Source organism: Diadema antillarum, unplaced genomic scaffold, assembly GCF_040938485.1.
Source record: "Diadema antillarum isolate AM-2024a unplaced genomic scaffold, OU_Dant_1.0 seq00000136_RagTag, whole genome shotgun sequence".
In the NCBI taxonomy this organism is placed as follows: domain Eukaryota; kingdom Metazoa; phylum Echinodermata; class Echinoidea; order Diadematoida; family Diadematidae; genus Diadema; species Diadema antillarum.
Genome location: NW_027271213.1, coordinates 1,372,867 through 1,391,202, shown reverse-complemented (window position 1 = coordinate 1,391,202; position 18,336 = coordinate 1,372,867). Strand labels below are relative to the sequence as shown.

The 18,336-nt window shown below is 39.4% G+C and overlaps 1 protein-coding gene across 1 annotated transcript in view; it reads right to left on the bottom strand.

Moving 5' to 3' along the window:
* The window catches only part of LOC139727583 (ATP-binding cassette sub-family C member 5-like), a 51,453-nt gene that overhangs the window by 11,545 nt on the left and 21,572 nt on the right, over positions 1-18,336 (bottom strand). The window contains exons 9-17 of the mRNA XM_071638564.1: positions 18,042-18,149; positions 16,498-16,854; positions 13,498-13,767; positions 12,601-12,804; positions 10,050-10,413; positions 9,022-9,063; positions 7,169-7,321; positions 1,194-1,393; positions 336-485 (exon numbers count right to left, since the gene is read on the bottom strand). Of these exons, the coding sequence (XP_071494665.1) occupies positions 336-485; positions 1,194-1,393; positions 7,169-7,321; positions 9,022-9,063; positions 10,050-10,413; positions 12,601-12,804; positions 13,498-13,767; positions 16,498-16,854; positions 18,042-18,149 (1,848 nt within the window). The remainder of the gene's footprint in view (positions 1-335; positions 486-1,193; positions 1,394-7,168; positions 7,322-9,021; positions 9,064-10,049; positions 10,414-12,600; positions 12,805-13,497; positions 13,768-16,497; positions 16,855-18,041; positions 18,150-18,336) is intronic.

Sequence of the window (18,336 nt, the reverse complement as noted above, 5' to 3'; positions counted from 1 at the left end):
CACATACACATGAATCTACGCAGTACTGATTCCTCATTCCCTATCATAAGTCATATGGTGTGCTTCCATTGCAGTTTGTTATTCCAAAAGTTTGTTAATCTGCAAAGAAAAAAGGATTGTTTTTCAGAAGGTTTGTTATTCCCAAGGTTCGTTAATCCGAAAATGAAGTAAGGTTCATAATTCTATAGCTTCGTTAGTATGCATTTAGATGTTGACAATATTTGATGACTATTTGACAATTAAATCTACTAAATGCAAACACATGGAAACTGACCACAATGAATATAATTTATTAGTTTCCACTAATGAATTAAATCTACTGGCAGAAATCTCACCTTCACGTAAGAGTAGGCTCGCAGCATTCCAAATAACACGCACCCCACAACGGCAGCGGCGTAGACAAGCTGGTAGAAGCGGAGATGAGGATTGTCCGATATGTTCGCCACTTCGTACTGGTCCTGTGGTGAGTCGGACTTACTCAAGTTCTGCAGCGAAAGACGAAAAGACTTCTGAACTCGATTACAAGGTCTTGAATTAGGGCTTCTCATCTCGAATGATCATTTGTTCAATGATGAACTACAGCCCTGATCAAAAGCTCCACGAAAAAAAAAAATGATGGGCATCACGCGATCATCAGTATGAAACCCTCTTCATATCCACAAAAATGTAAAGACCCGATAGCATGAGGATACCATGGAGTGGGAAGGCTGGCCCAGCTCGGATATATTTGAGAATCCCCGTAACAGATTGTGTACAGCTTCATCACTCATCTCTCTGAGAGTACACGCACCGTTAAAGAATATTGACTGGAATTGACTGTTATCGATGATTGTATGCTTTGATGCACGTATTCACTGACCGGCACTGTTGTCTTTGAATACTATATCCCACTGGGCAGTGATTTTTCCTTCTATGAAATTTTCAGCTTCATAACCGTCTGAAGTACTGCATGCAGAGTCAAATCACGTATCAGAACTAATTGATTATTCTACAAAAGTGGAATGGGATAATAACTATAAGAAAGAGAATAAAAAAAAACAGAACTTGGGATAGATTAAGGTAAAGGGTACAAGAACTAATCGATCACTCTGAAAAAAGCAGTATCGGACTTTACTCACTAAAAGAGAACACAAACATAAAATTAAGAACTTGGGAAAGATGGAGGCGAAGGGAAGGAGAGACGGCGCCCTCACCAGTGAGACTTTGGTTCCGTTGCCTTGCTCCAGCCAATGACTGAGCCACAGGTTGCTGAAGGTGGAGCAACCCTGGGAGAGGACGAAGGTCAAGATGACCAGCCCCGAGACCAGGAACCCACCGGCCGCCCGCACGTACTCCCTGTAGGTCCGGGACGGCTTGGTCTTGGCAGTCGTCTCCTCTGCCTTGCTGAGCTTTCCTGGAGGATGGAGGAGAGCCAGTGATTCTTGATCAAGATATCACATCTTATCTCTTTTTATCTCACTTGAATTACAAATTAATTCATATGAAAAAAGGAAAGGATAGATGCATTTCTATATGATTTGTTTTCCCATTGAAAGTCCTACAACATTTACTAACATTTTTTGTTTCTGGAAATAATGAAAGCATCTGCTTTACTCTCTTGGTGAACAGAGAACATTGCATGAAGTTGCAACATGAAGTACTTCTCTTTAATATTATATCCATCTTACTTTAATTACAAACAGAAATATATAACCAAGTGACATCAAGATAAATGTACATCATTACTACTACAGTGCACTCTCGTTATAACAAACACAGTTTTAATGAAATTTCGGTTACAACGAAGTAAAAATTCAGGTCCCAACATTATCTACTCTATGTTTTTATTATTTGTTCAGTTATAACGAAATTTCGATATAATGAAAGAAAACTGCTGGTCCCGAGGACTTCATTATAATGAGTATCCATGGTAATCACTATACAGGTTGTATCACCTGTCTTCCAGCCCATGGCCAGCACTTACAGATATGTTTTAGGGGTAACTTCAGCAAAATAGCAGAATAAAGCATTATCTTTCTCTATCTCTTCATCTCACTGACTATACCATCAGAATATAGTCACTGACGGAGAGTTATCAGTAATACATTTCCAGCAGAGAGCTAGCATATTATACTAATATGTTTCTGGGGGTGTTTCATAAAGCTGTTCTTAACTTAAGAACAACTTAAGAACAACTGGTGATCAGTTCTGATGTGCTATACTTATCAGAATTTCAATAATTCAGCAAAAGAACTGATCACCAGTCGTTCTTAAGTCATTCATAACTTTAAGAACAGCTTTATGAAACACCCCCTGGTTTGCAGAGATACTCTTCTAGCATTTATTGTACAGGGAGAATCAACAATGGAAGCATAACATTAAGAAATATCTTTAAAATCTCTTTATTTGTCATAAAAATGGAAAATATATTACAGATAAATATAATGGAGAAATACTTCCATATTGAGTCACTTGGTGGCAATACTTGTTTACACAACATTCCATAGTTTTTTAATCAAAAGTTTGTGCACAAGCAATAACTTAGTACATATTTTTCAACACGACAAAGTTGACATACGTTGGAAAAATTCACAAATGACAATGTTAAGACACAATGATGATTATGATATGATAAACATAAAGAATTAATTTGTGATATACATGTATTGATGATATGTGATATCTCCAACATCTCATTCATGCAGTTGCTGAATGAAGGATTTGCCACAATCACTGATTTACATTTAAGGGACAAACCATACTTACCTACAGACTAGATCAACTGCATACAACTGTATATGCATAGCAGTTTTCATTGCATTGTGATAGGTGCATTTAGAAGTAGAAAACATCATGGAGCTGTAGCTCCATGAAAACATCAATGCCTACACTACATATAGACATCGTTACACAAGACTTTTCCAGCAGTGCAAAAGAGTGAAGAACATAATAAAGGGAATACACACGGATAATATATGACTACATTGGATGTATACAGTTATATATGCAGTGTTGTGAATACTATTACGAGGTGCAAATATGTGCCCACCACTGACTGCAGCTTCTACAGGGAAAAACAACAACAGCAACAGAAAATGAAAAAGAACCCACCACCAGATAGATAGAAAGTGTACTGTGCATGTATACTACAACAAACACAAAAACACCAGCAACACATACACACACACACACACACACACACACAGCTAAAAGGTGCAGCAGAGAAGTGCGCAAATATTTTAGTATATACCTTCATACTATAAAGATTGTCTTAGACAGCCATAAAACTACAGCCTGAGGCTTTCTGCTCAATGCAGAAAAACAAACAAACAAATGTTCCATGCAAAAACAGGGTTTTACGAGATGAAATGCACCCACCACAAATGGGTGAAGTGAAAATCCTATTACAAGGTTTATTAGAGGAAGGAGGAATAGAGTTAATTCAACTAAAGGCAGAAACACCCATGCTATTCTGTGCAGTTGTAATCTAAAAAAAAAAGGAAAAAGGACCCAGAATTCAAGATGATACTGTTGCATGGATTCAAGCTTACGCATCTGCCATGTGTCAAACGACCGCATAAAAATGACTAGTATGGTGAGTACATATGTGACCCGCGACAACGGTTTCAGGCAAAAGTCGCAAGAGCAAATTCCCTCCTAGGCGGGGTACAAAGATTTTGACCATTATTTTTGTCGATTTAGGTTTTTTGCAGAAATCGAATCTTTGATATGTTTTCTACATCTACACTAAATTTCATAGCATAAGACTAAGTTTTTCCTATCGAAAATGGAATTTTAAGCACCCTATGCTGGATCGCACTCGCCAGTTTCGAGCTTCTTTCGAACGCCGCGCCAATATCCCCAGTGTTGCTACGGCGCATGGTCTCGCATGCGATTGGCTGGTGCGTCGCATACATTTACATAATTCGGCTTTCGGAGACACCAGTTGCAGCGTGTGGGGAATGCTTTGTCTACGCGTGCACAAATTACATGCTCTATTGTTCTTGCTATAGTGGTTTATACGCTCGCTCTGTAGTGCGTGCTCTTCGTTTGGCTTTCTGTCCAAACTATTCTACCGCAATGTTCGACAACGGAAGTGAAACAAAAATCGTGTAGCATGGCATAATCGTGTGAAAAGAAAACTAAATATTCTCAAATGTGTCTACTTGTACATGTAGTAAAGATTATGACAGCAGAATGACTCAATGGAAGGCAGATAAGAGGAAAGGAGCAGTCACATGTGACCAATTATATTCAAATACTACACGTCAAAATCGCACCAAACTAACAAGTCGTGTTTTTTTTTTTGTCTTAATTTAAGCATGACCCTTGCCAGCACAAGCAATTCTGCTTTCAAAAGGGTCGCCAATGATAAATACAAATCAACCACAATGAAAACACGATTTGTAAATGTGTGGATTTGCCACCGCTCCTGTTACATATTATGCACACAGTCATGGCGTGTGGATGCCATTGCGTAATACGTGGACCATACACGTCATGTACATGTACACCATACGTGCAATTATCGTATTCGCCATCTTGAAAGACGTACTGGTAAAAACAAACCCGAGTGAAACGCATTGTTTTTCGGCTCCATACGCTGAGCTCCGAGGAAGGTGCCCGGGAAATTTGACTCTCTCAGTGAGCCAATCAGAAGACGATGTGGTTGCTAGAGGCGGGGCTTAACATCGATTGGCACCATCGTACGGATGGGTGATTCTCCCCTCGCATCGCCGCTCGGACATTGTCTTTGAGAAAGAGGTGAATCTTCAAAGCCTGTTTTCTCGCAATTTTGTCAGGCTAACAACTTAAAAAGTGCATTTTATTTCTCTTTCTATGCCCACTTATGGTGCCGAAGAATACAAGTGTTTTATATCAATGCAAAGCTTAGGAAATGGGCAATGTGATTCAGTGAAAAAATGAATTTTCAAAATTCCCGACTTTTGCCTGAAACCGTTGTCGCCGGTCACATATGTCAAAAAATGACAAAAAATAATGTAAATCTCAGTTTGTTTCTTGATTCAGCCATTGTTCCTGGTTGGTTCTACCTTTCACAGACAGACCATCTAGGGACAAAGTTTGCTTTCTAGCTAACTGTGCAAACTCGCAGCTGAATACATTGTATGTCTAACAAGTGCAAGTAGGTATTCATCAACGGATTGTTGCTGTTTAAGTGTAAGACTATATCACAATCTACCTAAGATCAATTGATTGGTGCAGGCGAACACAGCCATACCATACTCATGCGAAATACACTGTGCTTCTGCACATTGTGAATGACTATTAAACCTGTACGAAAGAAGGCACATGTAATTCACGCCCATGATCTACTTTAATTGACATTGTAAATCTTTGTAATGAAGATGACAGCAATCATCACTCCAGTGCCGTAAATAAAGAGAGTCTGGAGAACAACTAAATTGGACGCCATGTCGTTACCCAGCATATTACGTGTTAGAGGGTTAGCGTATATGCTCAGACATAACAATATGACCACTCCAATTAAGGTGTAGTTAACAAATGGCACTGCGTATGAGCACACTTTGGTAATGACATGGCTCCACAAAGATCACGGGACCAGTTTTGACCAATCACAGGCTTCAAAACTTATAAGCCGAAAACCGAGTTGGCCAAACTCTCTTTATATACGGCACTGCATCACGCCACCTAACAGCACCATCTTGGATCCTGGGTCTGTGTCCCCTTTATAATATTTATTTGTGCAGGTTCATATGATCTGTATGAAAGCAGGTGCACATTGATGAACTTGAAAAGTGCTTTTGAAAAAGGAAAATTACATCACTATTGTGGGAAACAAAAGGGTGACAGGTTTTAAGGAAGTCTAATCAAAAGAAAAAAAATCCTTTGATATTGACAAATAAAGTGTGAAATGTATTGTAGGTGCCATACACACCAATATCCAATAGAGTGCATTACTACAACAATTTGTAACTCAAGAAAACTACACTGCCAACACGTGAAACCAGATTTTTCACAGACACAACGATAGCATGTGAAGGCAATACCCATTCATAACCTGTGGAAACTACAAATATGTATAGCTGGGGTCACACTGGCAAATCTTCTCTAAGTTTAACTTTGAGAACTCTTCGCGAACTTTGCTTGTCCGTTCACATTGGCAGCCAAACTCAAGTTTGGGTCACGGGAGAGCATGCTTCTGACAACTAGTGATTGTGATGTAAAAACGCACACACGAACATCCAAATCTTTGCACTTTGAAGGCGCAATGGACTGGTCACATGATAAACTTCACAAAGTTTCAGTCGCATGCATCCAGACTGAACAAACTTCCAAACGATTTGCAGGAGTTTCGGGAAAACTTCCTAAGTTCTGGTGGAAAGTTTGTGGTCACACTGGCAAAATTTTGAGAACTTAAACTTCAAGAACTTAAGTTTTGCCAGTGTGACTGCAGCTTATTTTGCACAGTAATTTCAAAGCGACAGATCAGAGAAAATTTGATGAATCCCCCCCCCCCAAAAAAAAAAGAAAAAGAAAAAAATCAAAGTCTGACAGTCAGTGAATTAGAAAACAAAAGTGACAGTTAGCTGACAACACTTTAAAATAAATTGGAATTTGCTAGTATTAATGACAGAGATATTTTTCTTCCACATTCATTAACACTTACAGAAGCTGTTCTTTCATTCCACTTATTCCAAAGTGGCCAAAAGGAATACCACCTCACACATCATTCAAGCCAACTCAAGGGAACTACTATATACATAAATATTCTTGCTTTCTTTTAATATAGAGGTGTCAATGCCATCACAAATGTTTTATCAAACTTTCAACCTCTACAATCACAAAAATGAAGCCAATTAAAACGATATGGCCTCTGTCAGCATTACAAATCAAGATATTCATTTGACATTGAGTATATATGATGCTTTACTGATATTCTGCTAGTCATGGCATTTTGGGTGTGATTACTTTGATTTGCATTGACATTCCTCTGATCTGTAGTGTTTGATTCACTATAAATAGCAGAAACGAAAGCCTTTTTCCCGGGGTTACATTTTTCTGTAACAGAGAGGTTGAGGGGTGAAAGCATGCAACAGAATTACATGTGACAGGGTTAGTAAAATATTTGCAAGAGCAAGATAAATAATATAATGCAAAATAGGACAGCAAAGTGAACCGACAGTGATCCCCGGAAAAGATCGCTTACCATCGTAGTCAAACACTACTTCTTCATCTTCGTCGGCTTCCTCTTCTTCTATCTCTTCATCATCATCTTCACTGTTTGCATCATACCAAACCTCCTCCTCATCTTCATCCTCCCTATAAGAATCTACGTCCTTCATTTCATCACCACTTAGGGCTGCACATAGTACAGGCACAAGTGGTGGAGGCATGCATGGAAGAAGTGAAACTCAACTTATCAAACCAGGAGCAAAAGGATGCAAAAAATAAATGCTACAGATATTACGACCATACCTTTAAAAGAAAAATACAAACAAACAAAATAAGAGCAGATTTGGGGGTCTTTTCTGTGGAGCAGATATACAACAGGCAAACAGGAAAACAAGAAGTCACTTCCCTACTTAGAAGCGAATTTTCAATTTTCATACAAGAATTTAAAACTGGTTTAATAGAGAGATTTGTGCACATCTGCACCTCAAAAATACGGATTTGGCACCAAATATCTTCTGATGGCTGACAAGAATGGTGGATTAACTGACATGACTGTTTAAGAGCACTCTTATTGGTCGAAAAATTGTAACTTTTGTCCTACAAGCATTTACTATGTGAATTCCTTATATGGTTATCAAGATACAAAAGAAAAATCTCACCTAGGGAAAAAAAAAGTCAAGTACATGTATATCAGTGTTTTCAAATATCTTTAATATGAATCACCTGTCATCAATCTCAAGCAAAAATGCTGTCACTAAATATGGTATGTACTTAGGGCTGATACTGCACTGATGTGGCAAAAAAATATGATGTGATATGTTTTTTTTGGTTTTTTTTTTAATAGAATGCTGATAACTATAGGGCAAACTATCATTTTTAGGAGCATTTATGTATGTAAAGATGAATGCAGCGATATGTTTGATTGGTGGGCAAAAGAGGTAATAAGCTGATGAGAAATACAGCAATGGTGTTTGATGTCTGACATTTGTAGCTAATGGTATGATGGGCTGAATCACAGAGAACTTGAACTCCTTTGAAGCAAATAATCAATTTCCGCTTTTTAAAATAATTGACAAAATCAAGGGCAGAATCAAAATGATTAAACATGATAAATAGTAAAGGGACCAACACACTGTAAAGCTTGACAATAATGATCATTATATATTACATGTTTGCAAATGACATGTATTTACAGTCTGTATTATCAATATATTGGAACAAATTTGGTGATATTGATAGGCAATTAGCTAGTTAGATAGATTTAGAGAGAAAAAGAGAAAGAGAGAGGGTTATTTGAAAGATAGAGAGACATAAGGTGAGAGAGATAGATATATATAGAGAGAGAAAGAGAGGGATAGACAAGTAGAAAGAGTGGTTACCGTACGACAGACATAGAGAGATGTAGGGTCAAATAGTGAGATAGAAAGAGTGAGGGAGATTGATGAATAGATAAACAGATGGATAGAGAGATATAGATGAATAGATCTAGATAGGCAATTAGATAGATAGATGGACAGAATAGATTGAGATGAAGATAGATCTAGACAGACAAATAGGGAGATAAATAGATAGATGGATAGACAGATATAGATAGATAGATAGATAGATAGATAGATAGATAGATAGATAGATAGATAGATAGATAGATATATGGATAGATAGACAGAAAGATAGATAGACAGATATAGATAGATAGATAGATAGATAGATAGATAGATAGATAGATAGATAGATAGATAGATAGATAGAGAGAGATAAATAGATAGATGGATAGACAGATAGATAGACAGATATTAGATAGACAGATAGATAGATAGACAGATACATAAAAAGTGAGGGAGAGATTGAAAGGCTTTGTGGAAATTGTGGAGTTGAGTAAAGACTCACATGCAAACACATCTAGAAAATCCTCGTCATCGGTCGAGTCATCTGGGTGTGGCAAAAAGGAGTCAGAGAGAGACATGTGAACCATGACTGCAGGTTGTCCGCAAAGGAATTTGGTTTTATAAACAGTATCTCTGTGTTCAAGGAAGAAAGCCCCACTTTGCCACTCTCTAGGATAAACACATCTAAAACAAGCTTGACTCCATATCGCTGCACCAGACAGTATGTGCTTGACGTGGTATCAATTTTCATCTACTTAAGGCTTAGATGGAGTAACTGTCCAAGCAACCTTAAACAGATGGATTTGAAAAAAGTGAACACATTATTGAGCCTAATGAATGTACACAACATGGCAAAAATATCATTTTGTACTACATGTCAACATCCTAATCTTACAATAACAAAACAGCCAAATAATATTTAAGCAAGGGCAACATAACAGGGTAAGAGTTAGTTTTAGGCACATGGAAATAAAAGAAGCACCGGGGAAAAGGAGAGGGAATGGAATTTATCATACCAATAGAACAGACACATTTTACATGTCCAGAGTCAGTCTAAAATGAGAGATTAATCCCAAACTATATCTAAGATGTGTGAGTAAAATGATTGTGGACATTTGCAAATTGCAAGATTCTTCCAAAGTCATTTACTTAGGAACACTTGTCACTCTTTTATTTTATATTTCATTTGCGATATCCCTCAAAACTTCTGGATCATTTCATAAACAGTGTACTGATCACGCATATATCAAAAACAACTTCATCCCATGTGTGGAGATTACTGTAATTCATGTTTCCTCCGATGTACCAGCTGAAAAACCACTTAAAGTGGATAACATGCATATTGAACTCTGAACAGACACGAGTGTTAAGAAGACTTAACTCTGTTACTCCAGCTGTTAGACTACTAGATGATGTCACTACCATGGACATAGGTTTCACTATCCACTCACTGTTGGATAGTTGCACCAAAAGCCTATCACGATGAGTGGGGTTTTAGAAGTGAGAGAAACACAATTTTTTGTGACATACCAGTGTGCTTCTTGGGCATGTTGTTCATGGCATCTCGCACCGGCAGCGGGGTCTGCTCCGGGATAGATTGCACCGACTGGTCCCGCAGCAGCTGGTTGGACCGCGCCCGGAAGCTCTTGGTGATGGAACGGAAGCTCTCCGTGCGGCTGATGAAGTCCAGCGAGCGCAGCGACATGGAGGAGAGGGCGCGGCTGCGGGACTTGAGGTCCCGCTCGTCGGTCTCCACCTCCATCTCGTGCTCCTTGAGGAAGTTCTGGATGAGGCCATTGTACTCGGGGCTGCTCTGCATCAGCTCGCTGTGAGGTCCGTCGCCGAAGATGCGGCCGCCCTTCATGAAGAGCACCCGGTCGCACTGGTTCAGATACTGAAAGAGATGAATTGTTGCCACACTCCTCTGAACAACGGTGACTCTACAGTGAACAAGTTTTAGGTGATGTTTCTAATGCTCCTTCAATCATATAACTAAATCATTTTCTTTTTCATTTGCACAAGGTTCTTGGATAATCTGTGATCATTTTTATATCATGATAATACTCAACTAGGACCTAATGATTTCCCTGTGCATGAAACCTGCTAATCATCAGATGCTTTAGGTTTGATTTTATTGGTTGAGAAGATAGCCCATTGTCACAGCTGGTTGATATCCACAGTTCAGCGGCTACTGAATTTCAATTCCAAACCGTACTCGAGCTGGCTTCAATAAATGAATTAAACTCAAACACAAAGAGTAGTAGAAGTTCAATAAAAAAAAGCAATCAAATATACAAACTCGATATTAAGCTGATGATGTCTTGGTCTCACAAGTTTCTCAATAAACTGGACAGACATCTTCACTTTTTTCCATTTCAGACATGAAGAAAATGTAAAGAGAATTCCACAAAATTTCATTTTTAATGAAAAGTACACATTCCTTCCACTTGTTACTGACATATGTTAATGGTTAGACTATTCAACCTGCTTCCTGAAAGAGGTAAGTCTAGTGCTCTTCTATTATGCTGGAACAGTGAAAATATGCTAAATTTTCTAAACTTTTTCTATACATCATTCTTTGCATGTGCCATCACAAGCTCTAGTAGTCTTCTTATCAAGTGATGATGGCAACTAAACTTTAAAAATTCAAAACTTTTGAATGGATTGTCTAATTTTCCTCAAACTGTCACCAATCTGTTCTACTAATACTGCTGCATACACCCAATCCACACATATACATGTATGCAGGTGAACTTGTCCTTTAACCCATTGAGGACAGGCTGACTTTGTCATTACATGAATTTCCCACAGACACCTGCTTGAGTATATTCAGGACTAGTCTTCAACGGCTTAAAGGCACATGGACCCGGTGGTTTAGTCAAATGTGTACGCGGGCGCACGGCGCAAGTTTCCTATAGAGACCTACGCTATCAACTCCTCTTTAGCGCTTATGCTGTGACCCATTTCCATGAGTCCGAAGAAGTTCAACCCACTGTAGTCAGTGGTCCGATCACAGTTCATCAGCTCATGATTTGGGTGAGGGGGATGACAGCGTTATTAGCAAACTTTTTTTGTGATGTCATACTAAGAGGCACATAAGCACGCACCCTGGCATCACTACAGACTGCATGATGCGCAAAGAAGACAATGAAGACAACGTTACTTAGCAACACCTACGCGCTTTACTCTTCATGACAGCTCAACTTCAGCAATCTTCGTATCAATGCTGACGGTGATTGGCAGTATCATCCAACAGCGCCCCCGCACCAATAGCACCCACCGGGTCCTATGCACCTTTGACCCTATTCTAACTGGGGGGGTCAAATTGACCCCCCCTCAACATTTCGCGCCACGATTCCGCAACGCACAAAGATTTTGCCGCGTCGTTTCATGACTTTTTTCATTGAAGTCTCCTGCATATTTTGAGACCAAATTTGCAACGTCCGGGTACACCATACTGAAGTTACGCAATGTTTTGCATATGCATGTCACCCGAAAACAGCTCAAATTCATGATTTCGTGTGCAAATCCAATGCAAATTGTGTTTTTTTGTTTAATTGATATAAATTACATTATTTCAACTTTTGAACATTGAAATTAATCAATTCTAATGTACATGTAGATAAGCTTGAAAAAGTGCCTGTAACAAAAACAACAGAAAACAAAAGGTCGAAAAAACAATAAAATACATAAGAAATTAACAAAACAATAAAAAACAAAAGAAACTGATTTTGATTGTGCTATTTTTTTACAAGAAAATTGTTTGATGTGTCTTGAGGAACTCTGACACAAAAATTTAGCAATCCTTCATTCTTTTTGAGGGAGTTATAGGTGAAAATATGATTTCATGCATAAATTTGCATAATTAATTTATCAAAAAAAAATAAAATCAACATTTTTCTATTGTATGACCATGTAATCTTTTAGTTGACATCCGGCTCTATGTTCAGGCAAAATTTTGTGGCGATCGCGTGATCGGCGGCCAAGATCTGAAGGGGGAGTCAAATTGACCCCCCCCAGCAAAAACTTGGTCTCAAATAGCCCAGTTAGAATAGGGTTAAGCATCCTCCCTTGTCCTCACCTGTAGCTGGTGGGTCACAAAAAGGACAGTTCGTCCCACCAGCAGCTTCTTGATCACGTTCTCGAAGATGTGCTGGCCGACGTGGGCATCCACGGCGCTCAGCGGGTCGTCCAGGAGGTAAATGTCCCGCTGGGAATACACCGCCCTTGCGATGCTGATGCGCTGCTTCTGGCCCCCGCTCAGGTTGATGCCGCGCTCCCCAATCTGCAGGCCGAAGGAATGAGAGACGAGCAAGACAGGCAAAATAAAATGGAAGACCATGAATGTGACACAGAATTATTAACATCTTTCTGGGCTGTAAAAACAAAATTTGAACCTTTTATAAAGGCACATGAAATTCAGAAGTATATACATGTATCAACCTAAACATAAGCATCAGCAAACATTCTGTTTCAATTCACTATAAGTCAAATTTAATTTCAGGAAAAATTTTCTCACAGCACAAATAAATCATTCCAACAACATAGACTGTCCATGTTAGGTTTTCCTTGATCCCTATATCATATCAGACCAATTACCCTCCAAGGACAATTACCCCCTGCTAAATACCAGTTAGTGATAGAGTTAGAGTAAAGATTAGGGTAAAGGTTAGGTTTAGTGCTAGAACTCGGGTTAGGGGTAGGATTAAGTTCAGGGTTAGGATTAGAGTTAGGGTCAGGGGAAGGGTCTGGGGTACCTATCCAGGGGGTAACTGTTCTAGAACCCCACATATACAAGTACCAATCTTTTGTCATGTTAAAATTGACTCAGAAAGGCCATACAGCATCAATTGCATACAAACTGTGAAATGAAAGGGCATCAGTGGTCCTGCACTAAAAAAAGGCATGAACTGAAGACTGAAAACAGAACTCTGTTTCTTTGACCAGGCACATCCCACTGTGAAGAACGTCTTCTCACCTCGGTCAGGTCTCCGTTGGCCAGGATCTCCAGGTCGGGCGCCAGTCCACAGGCCTCGATGACCTCCACGTAGCGGTCATTGTCGAAGTCCAGCCCAAAGAGGATGTTCTCCCTCAGCGTCGTGTTGAAGATGCACGCCTGCTGGGGCACGTAGGCAAACTTGCCGTCCACGGCCACGGACCCGTCTGTCTTGATCATGTGACTGAGGACGGCGTTGATCAGCGACGATTTGCCGCTGCCGACACCGCCACAGACACCCAGGAGAGAACCCTGAAAGTTTGCAGGGAGAAGAATTCAACATACCTCAGAGACAAGTAGAAACAAATACTGTAAGAACTGTGATTTTTTGCGCATTTTGCATATCTCCATGAAAAGAAGGCAGAGTGAATGTCGGTGTCAGTGTCAAATCAAAAAATCAACAAGATCGAGGTAATGAGATGGAAGTTCCAGTTATTGCTCAAATTGGGCAGAAGGATTCAGGATGGATTAAAGAAATTTTAAAAGGTGAACTAAATACACCCTAGTGAGATAAATAATTACTTAAATAAATGAATAAATAAATAAATAAATAAAAAGAAAGAAAGATGAATAAATAAATAAATAAATAAATAAATAAACAAACAAATAAATGAATAAACTAGAAAAGCACTCTGAGAGCACAGACCGCCGCCAAGCATGCAGCTTATTTCCACCACTGATCTTGTTCTTCCATAGAGATATCATACGTACGCACAGCATCGGTGTTAAAGTCGCCCGATTTCCCAATATAGAAGCCTTTGTTACGTCATAAACCCTCAGCTGCACGGCGCGCCTCGCCCCTGCAGAAACTAGAGCACGCACTTTAGTGCGCGCAGGCAAACCTCAAATACGCGCGGCCTGAACTCCTAAGTTCATTGACCCTACACTAGTGTACCTGCCAAAATATAAAAAATCCTTCATAAATTCCCCCAAAATTCTTGGATCATTACCAAAAGTTAATCGTTTGTTTTTACTTGTGTCATTCTCAACCTTTCCTGCAAGTTTCATCCCAATCCGTTAAATACTTTTTGAGTTATTTTTGCACACGGACAAACGAATGAACAAAAGAACGAACGAACGAACAAACAAACAAACCAACAGTAACGAAAACATAACCTCCTCCCTTGGCGGAGGTAATAAATAAATAAATAAATACACACACATTCTAAATGCTAGGTTGTCAGCCATGGAAAGGAGAGTGAGAGAAGATGTAGTGTGAAAAACAAATAAAATTAAATATCTTCATCTTGTTTTCAAGGAGTTTTCCAAAAAATGCACACCACACAATATCAGAAAAGACTAGGTAAATACGGCTGTCAAGATAGATTATGCCATATGCTCCATCGATACACATGCTGTGAAAAAAAAAAATCATGACTCCTCTTGAAATGTTGCTGGTATATCAGCTTTCATAATAACGGAACAAATTATACCAGCAAAACTTGGTGTTGCACAATCATATTTTCCACTTTATTTCGAGATGCTGGACAAACAAAATAAACAGTATTAATGGTATTCTTGAAATAAGCTGGTCACTAGAATCATTTCATCCTTATATAGATTTTTTGATGGCAGAGGTATGGCAGACAGAGTGAGTGAAAATCTCGCAAATCTCACAGGAACCCAGCAAATCTATCCCATCTGTCACCAAAGTTTGTCCAAAGATGTCGGGTGACAAAATAATAACATGTGCAGGATTTCAAGTCACGCTTGAGTCTGTATGAAGTAACTACAAGTATCCTGAAAATTTCTCTTCACTTTCTGAATGAATGATACCTTCTAGCTGCCTTTGAATGCAAGTCTGCATCCTCGTGTAAATGGAACATTTGCGAGCATTTGATTCGCACGACCCACGTGATCCACAACAAGAAACGGGCACAGAGGCCTTAAATTAAACTTAAAAGTGCGATAGCAAGGCCTGAATTTGTAGCAAATCCAAGGAAAAAACTGTAAATAGTAGGATGGAAGGAAATATAGCCTTTATTTCTCATGTTTACGGTAAATGGATGGTGATACCCACTCCTCTTCGAAACAACCACATCTGAAGTCGACTACCAAGAAAAAAGCCTCCATAAGTCTCTATGATGTCATAAGGGTGCTTGTAGAGAATTGTAAGTTCTGTCCCACTGGTTAACCTGTTCCTTCCACAATTCTCTGAGTGCCTTTAATGCCCCTAAACAAGATTCTTTTTGCCCGTCGACAAAGAGGCAGACAGGTTGGTAATCCAGGTGTGTGAAGGCAGTCAAGCGGTACATTGTATCCCCCTTTCCAAGGTCAACTACATGTGCCAGTGAACAATGGAAATATCGATTGGGTGCGAGGTATGAATAGAGCGTGCACTGATGAGCTCGCAGAATCTTTTGTTCTACACAAAATCAGGTACCTGAATGAGGTGACTGGGGTCAGCGAACCCACATATCTAACTGATCTCAGCCTGATCGCTATGTACATGTTCGTACGAGTTTACAGCAGAACAAGCAAAAAACTTAATCAGGAAAAGGTACATAATACTGTGAAACATGCAATTTTCAAACAGAAAGAGAACAAATGCTGATAGAATAAACTCTGATCTTTTTTCAAACCCACTTTTCTGAGCATTAAAACACAAAGAAACATGAATTTAGGCCACTAAAGCAGGCACTCTTGTCTTCATTTTGGGAACCTGGTAAACCAGGTTCCCGTATATCAGTTGCTCCCACTGGGAACCTGGTTTACCAGGTTCCCGAAGGAACGGGTTAATTTTCACCACTAGATGACAGCAAACATGGTCAGAATTTCTGTCATAAAGACATACTATTTGGGGTAAGATTGATTGTCCAGTAGTCCCAAGTTAACCCGTTGAAGACCCGATGAAGGCGAGCATACTCGGACAGGCGTCTATTATTGTAGCAAAATCAGTGCATTCTCAATGGGTCTAGAAAAGATTAAACTTGTACATGCACAAGCAGAACAAAAATGTGCACAGTTTGCGACAGTAAGTACCTTTTTCATGGAGAGGTTGATATCAAACAGCGTCCTCACGATCTCCTCCTCTGCTTTCCCATCCTCTCCCTCCTCAAAGACGACCCCTTCTCCTCCGTTCTTCACCAGTGGTATCCCCGACTCCACCCCATTGGGTGTGGCTCCTGCGCTCCCCTTTCGGCTGGTTCCTGCCCCCTTGCTGCCGGAGGGTCCCGGAGCTCCCGCATCCTTGGAGGCACTCCTCCCACCTTTCTTACCTCTGGAGTCCACGGTCTGTTCTTTGTCCCAGGCAAAGGTGGCCGCCTTGATCTCCACAGCTAGGCTGGGATCCTGCGGCTTGTCCGTATACGGCTTTATGTCCTCCATCAGAAGCAATTCCTGGATGTATTGAAAGAGAGAGGGTTTAATCCTCACAGTAATCTGCTTGCCAACTGGCACAGATGATGATGACTATAATTAAGATTTTTATCATCATCATCACCATCATCATTAACATTATTATTACAATCATTATGATGATGATTACTATCATCATGAGTACTTTTACTATTAGTACAAACCGCTGTTGTCATATTCTATCACCATGATCATCATCATCATTAACATTATTATCATCATTATCAAATTTGGTTTCATCTTAAAATGATGCACTGCCTTATATATATTACACATGTATTGTACATGCATTGTATGGCATGTAATGCCTTAATGAGGGCTTAGAGAAACCCTATGTTGTAATATGTCCGTCTTAGTAACAGGTCAAGGGCATTAGTGCCTTTCAAAAAAAAGTCAAGATTTGCAAAACTTTTTTTTTTCATCGGTCTACTAAGTGAGCATTATATATTTGCTGAAGAGGTCTACTCTTGGGCGGGGGAACATTAGAACATAATCAAAAGTGTCAAAATTCATCATCAGATTTGAATAGTCTGATTTTTCCTTCAACCTTCACCGAGTGTTTTTACTCAGAACACTTTCTAAATTACCCTTTATACTCCATATCCACTTATCACAAGTGGTAACAGATGTGGATTAATGTTTTACATTTACTGCACAATCAGACATACACAATACTTCTCAGGCAGTTTTCACTTCAGACAAACCTGTGGACCAAAACTTCCCTGGTGCCGTCTGATCAGATGTGTGGTTTGTTTAATTCATTGATCAGAGAAATAACAATTTCTTACCAATAACACCCCTCTCCAAGCAATCTGGGCACATGCACAATATTACTCATGGAACTTGGTTACCGCTGAAATAATCTTTTGAACATGCACATGTACACAATGAGACTTGTAAACCTCTCAGATTGTAAATATCTGTGAGTTACCAGTCTATGCTGCGCATCACTGAAAGTTTTCGACGCATTTTCTGTTTCATTTTGGTCTACAAAAAAAGGTACCTGACGATTCCTAGACACATAAAAGTGATCTCCAACATATTTCTCTACAAGGACATATCACACTAGAGCACCTGATTTGAAAAGGAAAAAACTGCCAACAAGTTTGGATTATATTTTGAACGGAAAAACAAAAATCCATCCGCTGCATTGCTCTTCCCAATCTCACCTTGATACGAGGAAAAGCCACCATGGATTCCGACACGGCCTTGATTCCTAACGGGGACATGACGAGGATTATCCGCAGGGCAGTCAGGCAGGCCATGTAAGAAAAGGCCTGTCAGAAGGTTGCAGTGTTAAAACAAGCAATTATATGACACACAAAGCTAACAAAGGATATGCTTATGAAAGTTCCTTACAAATACTTTTTTCCATCCGACATTTCTTTGTGACTCTGCACAAGAGGCATCAGTGAATTTTAACGGGTATGAAATATAGTTAATCCTGTGTACAAATCAAAACAA